This window comes from Choristoneura fumiferana, chromosome 11, assembly GCF_025370935.1.
Source record: "Choristoneura fumiferana chromosome 11, NRCan_CFum_1, whole genome shotgun sequence".
In the NCBI taxonomy this organism is placed as follows: Eukaryota; Metazoa; Arthropoda; class Insecta; order Lepidoptera; family Tortricidae; genus Choristoneura; species Choristoneura fumiferana.
Window position 1 is genome coordinate 4899727 of NC_133482.1, and position 15231 is coordinate 4914957.

Consider the following 15231-nt stretch of genomic DNA (forward strand, 5'->3'; position numbering starts at 1 on the left):
AGTCGCCATCAGATATATTTCGGAGCGGCCAAGGTGGTAAGAAATGTCGGCACATGCACTCTATTATTAAAGTATTAAGGCTTTGTTCAAACTTTGGCAGCTATTCTAGAATGTTACCCAATGTCGGGATTGTTGTTCGGTCTCGGCAGCAGACAGCGGTAGCGCGCGGCGAACAGCGGCGCCGGCAGATGCACGGGGTAGCCGTCGCGGCGTATGCGCACTATCTCGTTCATGCCTAAGTATCGCAGCTGCTCTAGCACTAGCTGGTCGCTGTACGTGCCAGCCTCTTTGTTCTCATTCGGCTTTATACAGCGGACGTACCTGGGGGATAACAAGGGACGTTAAAAAGTGTATAATCTCACAGGGGCTATCTTCCTCAATGTAGCGAAAGCATTCGATAAAGTCTAGCGTAATGGCTTGGTTGAAAGCTCTATGCCATGGGACTACCAGACCGACTTGTACATACGTGTAATATAAGATTTCTTACGCAATCGCAGTTTTCGCTATAAAGTGAAAGGTACGCTTTCTGTCCTTCATCCTATCAGGGCCGGGGTTCCCCAGGGTTCTGTTCTCTCTCCCATCCTTCTCTCATTGTTCATAAACGACATTCCTAAGCTTCAGGGCTGCATTATGCATTTTTCGCTGATGACACGGCTACAGCAGGCAATCACCGCCCTCTCTCGGTGATTGGTTTAGGCGTTGGATCTCGATAAAGAATCAATTCACGCGGAAGTTAAATCCGAAGCAAATCACTTCGCGCATTGCCCAGTGGCCGGTCGTTCTATTCCATGGACTAAGAAAGTCAAATACTCGGGAAATCAGGATGGCGTTTAGGCAACATACTAAATGATATCCAATGACATCACGTGTCAACATGCATCATACGCTTATAATTTTGGAGCAGCCAGAATTGTATACAACAGGTTGGTTAAGTCAGGGCACAGAATAGATCTTACCATACGTCAGTGGCTTGCAACATGTCTACGAGCGATTGCAATTGCGCACGGAACGTGTCCACGACAGTCGGCCGCCCCTTGGAGGTTCCTCTTTGTGTTGTACCCATTGAACTGGGACTCGATAGCGACATGTCCTGAAAAAAATAGCGTACTTTTGAATCTTTTGCCTTTAGTCTGAACAGGTTCCGTACTCCTACTAGCCAGTTTTTGTACAGTCGAACCATTTGATTCCCGACCTACCCCAGAACGTTCTCTCAGTAAGTGTCATAAGTGATTCCCTTGTCAAGCAATGCGATGACACTATAAAGATATTAAATGAAACGATATGATAAACGAATTCTTCGCAGGCAGAATCGCGGGCAACAGCTACTTCATCATCATTATCATCATCATCAGCTGGAAGATATCCACTGCTGAACCAAGGTCTACCCCTTAGAGTGCCATAATAAACTACAATTCGCCACTTGCATCCACCGGTAAACAAAAAAAAAAAGCTAAAGCGAAAAGCTGGACGAGTTACAAATATCACACCTGCCCAGGCGGCGCCAAATCCTGCACGTAATCCGCCAGCTCCCTCACAAACGGGTTAGCGGATCTGCTTAAGTGGTCTATAAACGCGTCTTGCTGCGTATCCCGGTTCTTATCGACGAACCCTTGCACGCTATAGCAGACCGTCCCAGCGTAGTGCTGGACGCCGAACTCCTCTTCCCATTTGCGACGAGAGCCTTTCACGAAACTCTGGTGTTCGCCGAACTCCCCTTGGATGTTCGTTAGGTAAGCACTGTCGGAGCCCTGAAAAGATTTAAGGGATTTAAATTAAAGAGTAATTAATGTTACACTGGCCGTATGATCTGACGCACTTGGGATCATAATCGTTTTCACCACTTCTGTCTGTCACACGGTATATTACGAGGGTAGAAAGAGATGTCGAATGAAGTAAGTCACAATATCTTCCATAGCTATCGTGTCGTTTGAGCAGCAATCAGCGATATACTAATTTCGGAAACATACTACTGTAGTGTATGGCGTTTGCATAGAGATGGGCAATGAATAAGTTTTTGTCTGAATAATTATTCGAATAAACAATAACTCGCGACTTTTTGTCGTGATGCGTGAATGCTATGGAGTTCATAGTATAGACAATAAGGATCCATTCCTATATGTGGTCTGAAATAAATCATTTTTATTTTTATTCATTTTATTTGCCAATAATGCTTCGTTAGGCATCCGTCATTTTATTCGAATAGTGGTCACGAAAAATATTTAAGATTTTTGGTTATTCCATACAAATTAACAAAACGATTAACATTTTATCTACGCACCAATCATAAATTATTCGCGAATAAATCATTTCACGAACAATATATTTGAATAAAATAATCATACAATAATTTAACTCGTCATACAATAATTTAATTCGTTATTTGAATAAATTTTGCCCATATTTGCATTTACATCGCTGCGGAAATTGAGGACGCACCAGAGTTGTGGTCACTCACACAAGATCATGTCTTCTTTTTGATTGACTAGACTTGTGCTTTAAAATGTTGCCCACAAGAACAAGGATTTTGAGATTCACTCATTCATTTAATTCATTCTCCTTTTATGCAATAGGTACTTCACGTAGCTGTGTGTGTAATCATTCATTTCAACTCTCGAGGCACAACATATTGGCTACGAAATTTGGTTTAGAGCTAGTGAATACCTTTGGCATGTGACATTGTTCACTAAGCAGCTTCAGCAGACTCCGGGGCGGTTTCTCAAGCAGTTCCAGACAGGCTGCGTTGTCAGTGAACTGGATTTGGTTGTAGACGATGCCTTCTTGGCGGTACTGAAAATGAAAATAATGTTATATTATAAACAACATTTGCATAATACACAAATAAAAAATAAATAAACATTTACGAAAATCAGTCTTATATTTAATGTTTATTCTTAAACTTTTTGTAGTTTTTTTGCAGATTTTTCGTCGATACCAGTATTTCTTCACTCTATACAATGGGTTCCCCTTCGCTATTTTTGACACGCAATGATTCTATTCTATAGTATCGAATCTGCTACGTATTAACTATTACGTAATCATTATCATTATCATAACGGTCTCAGGACGTCGACTGTTGGTCGTAGGCCTCCCCCTCCAGTTTCTTCGGTTGGAAGCGGCCCGCATCCACCGTGAGCGGAGCGGTTTTAGCCAGGTTGCCCATTACCACTTCAACGAGCTAATCTGCTTAGCTATGTCGGTGACCCTCGTTCTCCTACGCATCCCCTCATTTTTAATCCGATCTCGTAGTGCAACCGCGAGCATAGCTCTCTCCATAGCTCGCTGAGCAACTCTGAACCTATTCACAAAGCCTATAGTGAAGCTCCACGTGTGGTGTGTGATTAGATTAAGTAATCGTATCGATAAAATTAGTTTAATGGACAAAGTTGCGGTGACAATACTTGAAAACCATTTTTTTTTTAATAAATCAGAAGATCTTCATCGAGCAACAGTAAAAATTATTACACAGCAATACTCACAATCTCCTGTTCCAAAGCGAATACGTAATTGTTAAAGAACATGTGCAGCTTCTCATTAGCATAATTGATGCACAGCTGTTCCAGAGAGTTCGAAGCGAAGTTCTCGAAGCCGAAGATGTCCAGGACGCCCAGAGCCCGCGGGGCCTCGCGCCCGGGGGCCGAGCAGCTGTTGACGTGGCGCACCAGCCAGGCGAACGTCCGTGAGTAGAGCGCTCGCGCCATGGCGTGACGGTTCTCCCGAGCCTGGGAAAGGGTTATTAGCATATAATACATGGGAAGGGTGCTATGGTAATTAGTTACTAATATTTTGATCGTATCGCGTGAATTTAATTATGGGGAAGTAGTATTGCTTATAGGATTTAGTACGATACGTGAAACTTTTGAATGTCTTATTTTTTTCATATTATTATAATCAAAATTGTATGTGTTTTATATAAACAGTTAAGTATTTATAAGAATGAAACATTTTGTCACAGCTTAAAAAATATATGCTATTGCTATTGTTTACATACGCATGAGGGGAGGGGTTAGAACTTTGCTTATTTATGCTGACAAGGAGGAGGGGGAGTCAAAAACTATTAAAATTCTGCATACGTAATACTTGAATGACCTCTTAAACTTATTACTGATGCAGAAGAGCGTTTCATACCTCAGGTAGCCTCAGCGGTATGTCAGTGACGTTTCCCCTCACGTTGATCTGTCTTTCCAGCAAGACTCTCTGCGCGGTCGGCGGGGCCAGGCCTAGTAGGGCTGCGACGGCATCCACGGCCTCCGCGTCCTCTGCGGCTAGGGCGCTGCGCTCGCCGTCTACATCCTGGAATTATTCAGTCAGAGTCAAAAAATCTTTATTCAATTTCGGTTATAAGCACTTGTGTATGTCGAAAAATATACCACCGGTGCGGAAATAAGCTCTGTGGAGAAGAGTCCCGCAAGAAACTCAACGAGGTATACTTTTTTCGAAAAAAAAATTACAATGTTATATTATTTAATGATAATGACATCCAAATTCTTTAACACAATTATATTTTTAATAACAACTAGAACGCTGTTTGAATCCAGGGCGATCCCGAAATGCGGTTCGGAATTGTTTCCAAACAGCCATTATATAATCATTAATTCTATGGTACGCCTCAGATTCATAAAATCATACATGTTAAAAATACAATATAAAGACTCCAAATAATTTATTGAATCAGGCGTTACTTTGCGGAGGTATCAAAACAAACAAAAAGACTCCAGCCACTTACAAGTATTTTAATATTACAGGGTATTTCAAAAACAGTCTGTTCGAAAATCGCAGCTCCAAGCCATTCTTACTACACTCTACACACTTTTAGTCCTAACAAAATCTAATTGCGAAAGATAAGTAACATACTAATTAGATATGGAGTGTAAGGGGCTGTTTCACCATCCATTGATTAGTGTTAACTGGCAGTTAATGCCGTCTCTATTTGTTTTGTTGGAATAGACGGAGACGGCATCACATTAACCGTCGGTTAACGCTAATCAATGGATGGTGAAACAGCCCCTAAGTAAACTAAATACGTATCATATTAACAACTTTACCTGGAACTGTATGTTCCCGAGCCACAGAACGGCAGCGAGCACCTTGAACAGCCCCTCGCACATCTGCGGCGGCACCTGCAGCACTGTCAGCGCCAACTGCAGCGCTTCCAGCTTGCCCTGCTCGCCGCCGAGCCCCTTGCGGGCATCCTCGTCTTCTGGCCGGAGATATTTGAAGTGCACGCCGTCCCGCAGCCGGAGCGCTGTGCGGAGTTCTGCGTTGTGCTGGAATTGAGGACATGAGGATGTTAAGTGAGGCCTCCCTCACTAGAAAATTGTTACTTAGTCAATAACAATGTTTAACTACGATACTTGAAAACAAAAACTTTTCTAGCTTAGTGGTCTGGCCTATAGTTTCTCAAAGGTGGGTCACATGGATTCGAGCCGTTTTCATTGAAGAAAACATCGCAAGGATACCTACAGTTAACTACCTGCGAAGTAGTTCTATAGGGTGTGTGAAGTTTCATATCTGCACTGGGCCCCTGTGAGAACTACAACAGCAGCAATATTTTTTTTCGTGAGCACTACACCTACGCTTAGCACGTTCTAGTGCGTCTTCGAAAGAATTATAGCTTAAGCGCCTTTTTGGGAAAAAGAGTTGGCCGTAGTTCACTGATTGGATTACTCATCTGTCAACGATGTGTACTAAGGGACCTGGGTAAAACACGAACTCTATATCTAAACGGATCGGTAATTTTAGTGTTTAAATTCCGAAAATGCCGTTAATCGTACTCTCGCTTCGATTTCACTTTACACTCACCTTTGCTCCCTCAACAAGCTGGTAAAACACATGGTAATTGGTCTCCCGGGGCGCCGGGCCGGTGATCCTCGCGCGCTCCAACAAGAAGTCGCGGAGCACAGCGCCGCGAATACCGCCGCGGTGGTCCAACCGCACCTCGACGAACTTGCCGAAGCGAGACGAGTTGTCGTTGCGGACTGTTTTCGCGTTACCTGAGGGTTATGTATCAAGTTAAAACACATATCCACTTTGAGAGCAATGGAAGAAAAAGATAAAAGACGTGGTGTGTAAAGTAGACTTCCCAAGCAGGTACCTTTATCTTTTAACCTTTAAAGGTAAGTTATCTGTTTCAACATCACGTTAGACTGTTTTGCAAGGTTCGGGAAAACGCCCATCATTTCGCTTTCGAGTGCATAATGACGACGAAGTTAAATTAGGACTCGTTTATCAATTGAAAAAGCTCGTTCGTTAATGTTGTACGAATGTAATTTGAGTATATCATAACATCATAAAAAGTTTTCTCAAATATTTAACAAGTTGTCTTCGCGGGTACTGAATTTCAAAGCTATAAACACAAAATTCTAAATAATCTAAGTAAAGGATGTTTAACAACTAGTGCGCCTTATACAATTGCACAACACTTTTAAGGGCCTCCGCTGACTCGGGCGGGTGTTGTTTCATGTCATCTAATAGGGCAGCTCACCCGCCTCACGCAGCGCTGCTCTATTAGATGGCATGACACGTGCACTTCGCACGGACGCCGAGTTAGCGGAGGCTCTAAAGGAAAAAGAGTAGTTAATTATTGGTTACCAAACGCTTCTAAAACGGTGTTAGCTTCTAGGATCTGTTGCTCGGCCCACGTCGCCTGACCACCAGCCGCGCACAGATATTGCAATATCAGCTTGGTCGTCTCAGTCTTGCCCGCGCCGCTCTCTCCCGATATCACGACCGATTGATTCTTCTCGCCATTCTGAACAGAACGATTGCTTTAATTACAGGGATTAACTGGAGATAAGTAAAAGCTTCGTTGATCGACAGGTTAAAAGCGTCTATTCAAATGGAATTACATTCAGTTTATAAGCATTTCAAATTTGGACTTTACAAGCAATCACATTGGATCTACATTCTTTGTCTTATTAGAAGCGGGAAGCACCTTTGAAAAAATACACTCCGACAGTTTATTCGCCGAGTTGAGTCAGATCAAGTTCTCAAAGGAAGTGTTAGAGGATTGAGATATCAATTTCCGATGTCCGCTGTTGAAACTGACCGAACTGAAACGGACGTTCGCGAACGTTCCAACATTTCCATATATTTCAGTACGATATTAAGTGGATTCAGATAATAAAATAGGCCGTTCGTTTTAGTAGAGCCACTGTTTTTAATGGACACATCATCGAATATGATTTCTGTTGAAATTCAAACCGGGTTTGCGTGGAAGGACTGATAACAGATATAAACAGTTATAATTTATGAATAAAGATTTCTTACCCGTAACGAGCTGTAAGCGGACTCCGCCAAAGCAAATACGTGCGGAGGAAGGTTCCCGAAGGCTTTTCCTCGAAAATCTTGCATGTGCTCCTACAAAATTAAATTTCAATTATTTTATCAGATTATAAGTGTAAGTAGGTAGGTAACTAACAAGTTGTTTTTAAAAGGAGTTGGCACATGTGTCTTGTATAACGTATAAGTCGTAGATATGCAATTCATTCTATTCGCACAACGGAAATAAATATGATTAGCAAGAAAATGTGATGAGACACTACGTTATTTGATGAATGAACGATCTCCATTAGATAATCAACGATTTCCTTTGATTGATTATGATGTGACGTATAATTTAACGCCTTTTTACCTTAATTAACATTATCTCAGACCACACCGGCGTGCCACTTCCTAGAAAGTGGTTCATTGTGTGTAAATGATTCCATGAAAACGGGAAGCTTTATCTATTTCATTATTGTATAAATTGCAATAAGAAACATGTGTTGAATTGACATAATATTAACAACGCAAATGATACGTAGCTATATAGCTCAATAAAGCACCTAAAAAGCCTTAGATTGTATTTACAATTGTGAATACTATCTCCCCTATTCTGAGGATACAGATATTATCCCACTTTAATTCTATTAGTCACAATGATGACACACCTCTTGATCTAATGTTACTATGTATCATGCTCCTTTGAATATGTTTACTTTGATTTCAGACATCAAAATAGCAGCAGTATTCTTACCGTTGTGTAACATCCCAGTTCCTTGTAGGGATTCACTGCGACTAGAATGGATCCTGTGTAAGTCTGAAATGTTTCTTTAAGGAAAATAAACAGTGGTGCTATTTCTGCAATACCTAATAACAAATTAAAATTACAAAGGTTTAACAATGCATATTTTAGACTTCAACAGGAAACCAGGTCCTTGCAAATACCGTTCTCTTTCGAGATTTATTACGCATATTACCTATTAGCGAAATTGAGGCACAAATAGTAAAACATAATATTTTGTATGTATGTACCTACAGAGCCAGAACTCGTATACTCTTCATGAATATTTCCCTTAATATGGCAAAGAGATTTTACACGCGTTGCTAGGACAATCCTCTTTCAGCTTTTATATACTCATACCGGTAAACTTACTTGTTATAAAAACATGAATTTCAGCCGAAAAATAACATTTTCAGCAATGACATTTTGTAAAAGCATGTTCTACTTTGTAAGATAATTCTTATTGCTATTTTCCCCTATGTTCTTTCGCAAAAAAGTCATTCATAAAACGAGCGTTCGTGAAAAACATTTGCTATAACGCCGATAAGCGTACACGGTTGCCTGCCATTCAAGATTACAAGTAATGTTTCATACCCATTATCACTTATTAACGATACTCGTTCACTTGACAGCCCATTTAACTAAATCTGTTTAGCAGCTTATGTTTCGGGAGTTCTTATACGTTAGGTTTACATATATTCAAAAGTTTATATTCTATGTTCGTGGATGGCACTAGGTATATTATTTTAACATAGCCAGAAACTTTGGCATCATTATACCTTGTCACTATGATTAGAAATTAAACATTTTTGAGTTTGTCATAGTCGTCAAAAAAAGCGTATCAGGAAGTCAAATGTGCTGATTCAATTTGTTCGACTGAGTGGTGGTTAAGTAGTCCATCTACGAGAGCGTGGCACCACAATAATAAGTAATAGTAAAAGAAGTGGCACTTAGGTTAAAGTAGTACCGGCAAGTAAAAAGGATACGTATACGAGGTCGTGCTTATACCGGCGGCGGAGGTTGTCATTGATGGCCTGTTCTGTGATCTGTGGCATCATCGTCATGTCGGGCACGCCCGGGCCGTCATCCTCCCGCTCCTCCATGATGCCTGGAGAACAGAAATAACAATAAATAAAAGTACCCTGTAGTTGAGCAGCATCTACTGTAGTCTACACACTAAGCTACACTCTGTATAGAGAACATGTTAAAGCTGAAAGTAACAATACGAGTATACTGTGGGGATACAGAGCAATGATTGTGTTGTCCATTAGTTAATATATTTTTACTTGTTAAATAATAATATAATCAACGCCTATATTTAGGCCTGTTTGCACTCTACAAAATTTGGTCCTTTTTCCAGAAGCACGTCGATCCAATGAGATTTTTATTGCAAAGTGTGATAGAAATTAAAAAAATAAGAGCATTTGCCTAAGAGGGCATTATTATTTCATCGAAATTGACGACCATTGGCTTCCGAGTCAAACAGTGCTATTAAATGTAAGTCTATGCGATATGCAAACGTTATTGCGTTCGATGCTGCATCTTACACTTGCGTATCAGGAACGGATAACATGGCTGAGGAAGAAAAAGCATCGAAAACAAAATCTATATGATATCGCTACAGCAACACTATAGGGCCCTGGTAGAACGGTCATTGTGTAGTCTTCAAAATAAAGGGGAAAAAATCCAATACGTCATATTATAGCAAAAGTGTTGGGGCACTCCACAATAGATGACGGATGGATTCCATCTTTTAAGAGTGATTGTGACGGGCGTTACACATAAACATAACAAGGAAATAAAGTATTTCATACAAAAACCTAACTTTCCGTAGAGCGATGCGATGACCGAGTAGAATCATAGTTAATTAGTCGAAGAAACCACAACCGTGAAACATGATATTAAGATACAAAAATGCTTTTTGTTAACACGTACCCGTTGGCTCAGTGGTAATTGTTTCGTTAATTATGTGTTAATGGGATTAAAATAAAAACATTGTTTTGGATAACATCTTTTAAAAATAATATAATTTTAGTTACAATCATAGATGATCATATCATACGAAACATCGCTCTATTTTCTGTCATAGTCAAAGATATATAAAGGATTCCATTAGACGTTGCTGATGTAATAAAACAGAGTATAAAAATATTACTAGATATTCCCCAGCAGGGAAATAAACAAACAAGATGTTCGAAATGTAATTCCAGAGAAAGTATCGGAGCTCAATTTACATCGATCTTGCTTGACTTCTCACCCTCGGGCACCCTTTGCTGAGGGCGCCTTGAGATATGATTTTATACCGCCCTGATCGACTGTTAAACGATTTTATTATATTTATCAGGAACCTATGATCGGTTGAATAGTCTCGCCGAAACGATGTCAAGTGCTTTACGACGGTTTACGTTAATCGAAGGCCGTATTGCCTAACGTTACTGCCGCTCGCGATCGCTATCAAATGACAGTTTTTGTATCAGAAATCTGTCATTTTAATTGCGATCGCGAGCGTCACATACGGTAGGCAATACGGCCTCGGGTCTGTTTTTCTTATTTATTAAAACAACTTACAAGAACGAGCGTTTTTGATTATTCAGAAAAAAAGCAGTATTTAAACAATAATTGATAATAAGGAAAACGATTGGCAGGCGGACCATCTGTCGAATGATAATTTAAGTCAGTCACAGAGCATGAGGGAAGAGCTGGATACAAACCCGTACCTGTACAATTAACAATCACAATACATAAAATTACAATTACCTAGTACCTACTCGTACCACCCTAACTAGGTATCTAAACAATTACTATTTAGTAATAAATACAAATTGTAAAGTAGGTTATGACAGTTGTTGCAAAAAATGCTAAGCTGTCTAATTCTTTAAACGTCTATTTCTTATGTATTTATTTATTTATTTCGCGGATCTCTGAAAAGGCTCTAACGATTTCGACGAAATTTGCTACTTATATATGGAAGCTACATAGCTTAATTTTATCTCTGGGAATATGCGAGTTTTAGGTACCTACCTACTACAAAATATTCTCGAATCATCATCTCGGCTTATATACGTCCCACTGCTGGGCACATGCCTCCTCTCAGAATAAGAGGGCTTAGGCCGTAGTTCAAATGTGGGTCCAGCGCGGATAGAGAACTTCACACACACCATCGAATTTTTTCGGCACCAGAAAACAATTAGGTATTACGATAGACTGCTTATTTAGGAATAAATAATGGTCTGCATCTAGTCAATTGTAGGGTGCTTCCTTTGAATGGAAACTCAGTGAATTTCGAAAAGGTACCGCACCCTTGCCGCACTTACTTACGTTTGAGTGCTTCCAGTCTCAAAATCGTATTCAAGCTGCTATGAATATTTGGACACGCTATACAAACGTTACCTTATATTTAATGCCATTCTTTAATCCTGTTATGTAATAGGCCCTATTATTTATTGACATAAATTCCTAAGAAATAAAATACTTTGACTTTGACTTTCATTATTCAAAATTACCTCGACGTTTCGACCAATGCGGGAACGCGGTTACGTTAAGAGTTGATTCAACTCCTGACTTGGTAAATAGTCAACTCGTAACCACGGCCGCCGCAATGTGGAAAAACGTCTAGTTAATTTTTAACAATAAACAGTAGTTCTGATTAAGTCCCGACATATCTTCGAGCTTCGTTACAATGAGCGATAGTCACGAAAGTTTAAAACATCATAATGAATCAGATATCAATTAAGATTTCAATTGAGTCTCTTGTATTTTTTTTTAATACAATATAGGCTTGCGTTTGGCCACAATCACGCCTGATGGAAAGCAAGGATGAGGCCTACGATAGAGCACGCTTGCCTAGTAAATGCTCATTCACCCTAGACTTGAAAGCGGCCAAATTGTAGTGTTCAGGAAACAGTCGCAGGCAGGGAATACGGAATTTGACAATTCCTGATTTTGCCATATCTTAATATTATTATGAAAATAAAATACCGAAAATGTTTTAGCGAAGAGAAAATTTAAATCGGTTGAAAATTGGATTTGTAGTGATTTTTTGAAAAATCTATATACCTGTCTCTTTCTCAAACGCTTTTCTCTATGCAGCAAGTATGGCGGTACTGACGTGTGACGTCACATGCCAGTACGTATTTCTCTGTCTAATCTTGAATTTCAAACCTTTATAACTTTGTTATTTGTAAAGGTAGCTTAAAAATTGTTTTTCTATTCGATAACAGGTATTGTGTAGTTTTAATTTATAAAACATATACAAAATAGTCAAATACCGTATTCCACTCCTTTGCTGTGCCGTTAACTTTAAGTGAAGAATCAAAACACCTTCAACGTTTCCCATTCTCACACGTCAGCATTATCTGATTTTCACACATTTATCGCGGAGCCCTATCGCTGTCCTAACCGTCCCATTATACCCGAGTATTCGCGTATAATGTGAGCAAATAGTCCTTGAGGCAGGACGCTCCCAGCCGGTCAAGTTATCGGAATGGAATTGTCGGGCTACGTCACTTTCTCGCTACGTCACTTTAACGTCCTCAGCCTAATAATGTAACTGTCCAGCAGTCGCGAATCGTAATGTCATTGCACATTAGTTTCCTGCATAATTAAATATGTATGTATTTGTATAATAAGCTAGACATTGTAAAACAGCATTTTATAATAATAAAATTATGGGTGGGGTATGCAAAGCTAATAAATCGGGTAATTAATAAAAGAATTTAATAAAAAGGTGTAATTGTAAGCGTAAGATTAAAAATAGAACTTTTAAAATACTCTTATGCCGTAAACTTCAACTTTAAAATTCGAGCCAAATAAATCAATAACAAAACAAACAAACAAAAAATTGTTGTTGTGAAATCCTATTCCAAAATTATACGAAGAAGCAGCCCCATTAATTATTAAAGGAAAAATCGTGAACAAAACTCTTCAGTTTTAAAATAAAAGTATCTTAGAGGGATTATTCTATGTTAAGAAGCTTCCACGAACGCTAAAATAAAATCTCTGAAAACGAAAAACAACAAACAGTTTATTCTTTACATTTTGTCAAGGATTTTCTGTGCAATGCTTCCAAAGCCTCAGCCAGATTTTATTTAACACTATGATTTTATTATCCGTTGCAAAAGCAGTTAGTCTTTGTGTGCATCTGTCAATAAATGTGGGTGTTTGTCTATGACACCGTACGGCCTCAAGAAAAGGAAAACGGTTTCTTAGCTTACTTTTTTACAGATTCGCATTATTCGGTTGATTGGTTAAAGCTATATTTGATCGCAGAGTTTTGTGTGTAGACTTCTTGCTACACTAATAAATTAATTCCTTCTAACAGACCGGGTTGAAAATTATCAAGATTGTTCATCAATTTATTTGAAAATTATCGGGTAATTATCAGTCTTTTTTACTCTACAGTTTATCGTATCATTAAATAGTATTTCGTGTTCGGATACACACAATCGAAGTGTCGTCAAAAAAGTGACGCTCAATATTACCTGCATTAGGATGCACACTACGCATAATTTCCTATGCAGGAATAGACATTATTATCATTGATAATTATATCTCGATGTTTATCTCGGCAACCCTGGCAATGGACGCAAATATCTCCCAACAAGAAGGGTTACCATATAAAGGTAGCACCAGATGTGGCGTTGACGAATGCGGTTAACCTCGCAATGGCAAAAAGTATACTTACTCATAATTAATGATCATCACAACTTCCCTTTCCTATAAAGGAAAGTCCAGTTTATTTCTGAAAGGTTGATTTGATTAATACCTACTCCAAGTAGGACAAAGCATATTTCCCCTGAAACAATATAACAGTAGCATTCCGAATGGCGAAAGGAAAACAAAACAATAAATTTTATTTCTTTGGTACAAGATAAGGTACTTTTATATTTACGTAAACACGGCTACTTTACTGCTATTTGACTAAATTATGACAGGGCCTGGAAAAGGAGTAATAAAATATGCCAGATTGGGCATTTGCAGGTCCACTTCGCTGGTAGAATATTTACTAGACAAACAAATCTTATTTTTATTACATCACGGATGCAAATAATATCAAATCGCACTCGTACATCAAGAGTACGTCAACTCAAAACAATTCACCGTTGAATGAAGTCTAAATCAAAATGGGGTATTATTTTGAATCGATATACTCTTGATCTAGGAGTGCGAAATATACAGCCGGCATGCCTGAGTAGTCATAGTATTACCGTGTACGTAAATAATGTTGTATATAATGGATCTTGCACTGGACATGCATATATTTAAATGTTCCCAATCACAAAAGGATCTTGATCGTGGGACCTTTATATGATTTACAAAACACTTGGCAATGTCTTCCAACGATTTACAAATAATAGTAATTGAATTTAATCGAATACACGTCCCTATCGATTCAATTGAATCGGCCGGCGCCATGTTCATCGATTATGTTTATGGTAAACAAATGAATGGAGCTCATTCAATTCAAACCTTTGTAGCTTGAAGGGAATTAGTTACGCACTGGTTTCTTGGCGGAGCGTTTAATAATTTACTGTCATTTGTCAACTTGACACCACTGGGGTGACAAGACTGCTGGCCCCCTGAGGTTACAAATACTCGCTTAGCAGAGATTATATAGATGATCGCGTACAATCATAGTAATATTATAAATGCGAAAGTTTATTAGTGTGTGTCTGGCGGCGGCCTTACCCATTGTGAGGCTCCGGGTGGCCGGTCTTTGCGAGGCACTTTGTCCTTCGTGAAAAGTATGTGATGCGAAAATATAGTTTAAAAAAATCAATATTTTTTTAAATTTGCTTGGGTTGTTGTGCGAGGCCCCTGCCAGTGCGAGGTCCCGGGCGATTGCCCTGTTCGCCACCCCCTTCGCTTCTGGTGTCTGTTTGTAACTTTTTCACACTAAAACAACTGTACGAATATAGATGAAAATCTCTGGTATAATTGGAATACTTATGCTACTTTTGTTCCGATATTCGCAGAGGATCGCGGGATGTACACATGTAAAATCTAGGAATCTCAACCGCTATATATAGAGACATAAGATTTTGCACGGATGTTCTTTATACAAAGTTACGCAATGTTATTATAATTTTTCGAGTTTATCCATGGGAATTTAGTAAAATCTGGAATTTGAATTCAACTGCCAGATTTCATGGTTTACGCGAGCGAAGAAACTGGTAAAGGCAGGCATAATA

The 15231-nt window shown here is 39.2% G+C and overlaps 1 protein-coding gene across 1 annotated transcript in view; it reads right to left on the bottom strand.

Annotated features, from left to right (window-relative positions):
• Window positions 1-15231, bottom strand: part of LOC141432543 (uncharacterized) — a 74617-nt gene that overhangs the window by 21288 nt on the left and 38098 nt on the right. Inside the window, 12 exon segments of the mRNA XM_074094151.1 lie at window positions 118-321; window positions 957-1090; window positions 1488-1748; window positions 2662-2787; window positions 3477-3719; window positions 4126-4290; window positions 5043-5264; window positions 5800-5990; window positions 6589-6748; window positions 7267-7356; window positions 8015-8077; window positions 9028-9149. Of these exon segments, the coding sequence (XP_073950252.1) occupies window positions 118-321; window positions 957-1090; window positions 1488-1748; window positions 2662-2787; window positions 3477-3719; window positions 4126-4290; window positions 5043-5264; window positions 5800-5990; window positions 6589-6748; window positions 7267-7356; window positions 8015-8077; window positions 9028-9144 (1976 nt within the window). The 5' untranslated portion in view covers window positions 9145-9149.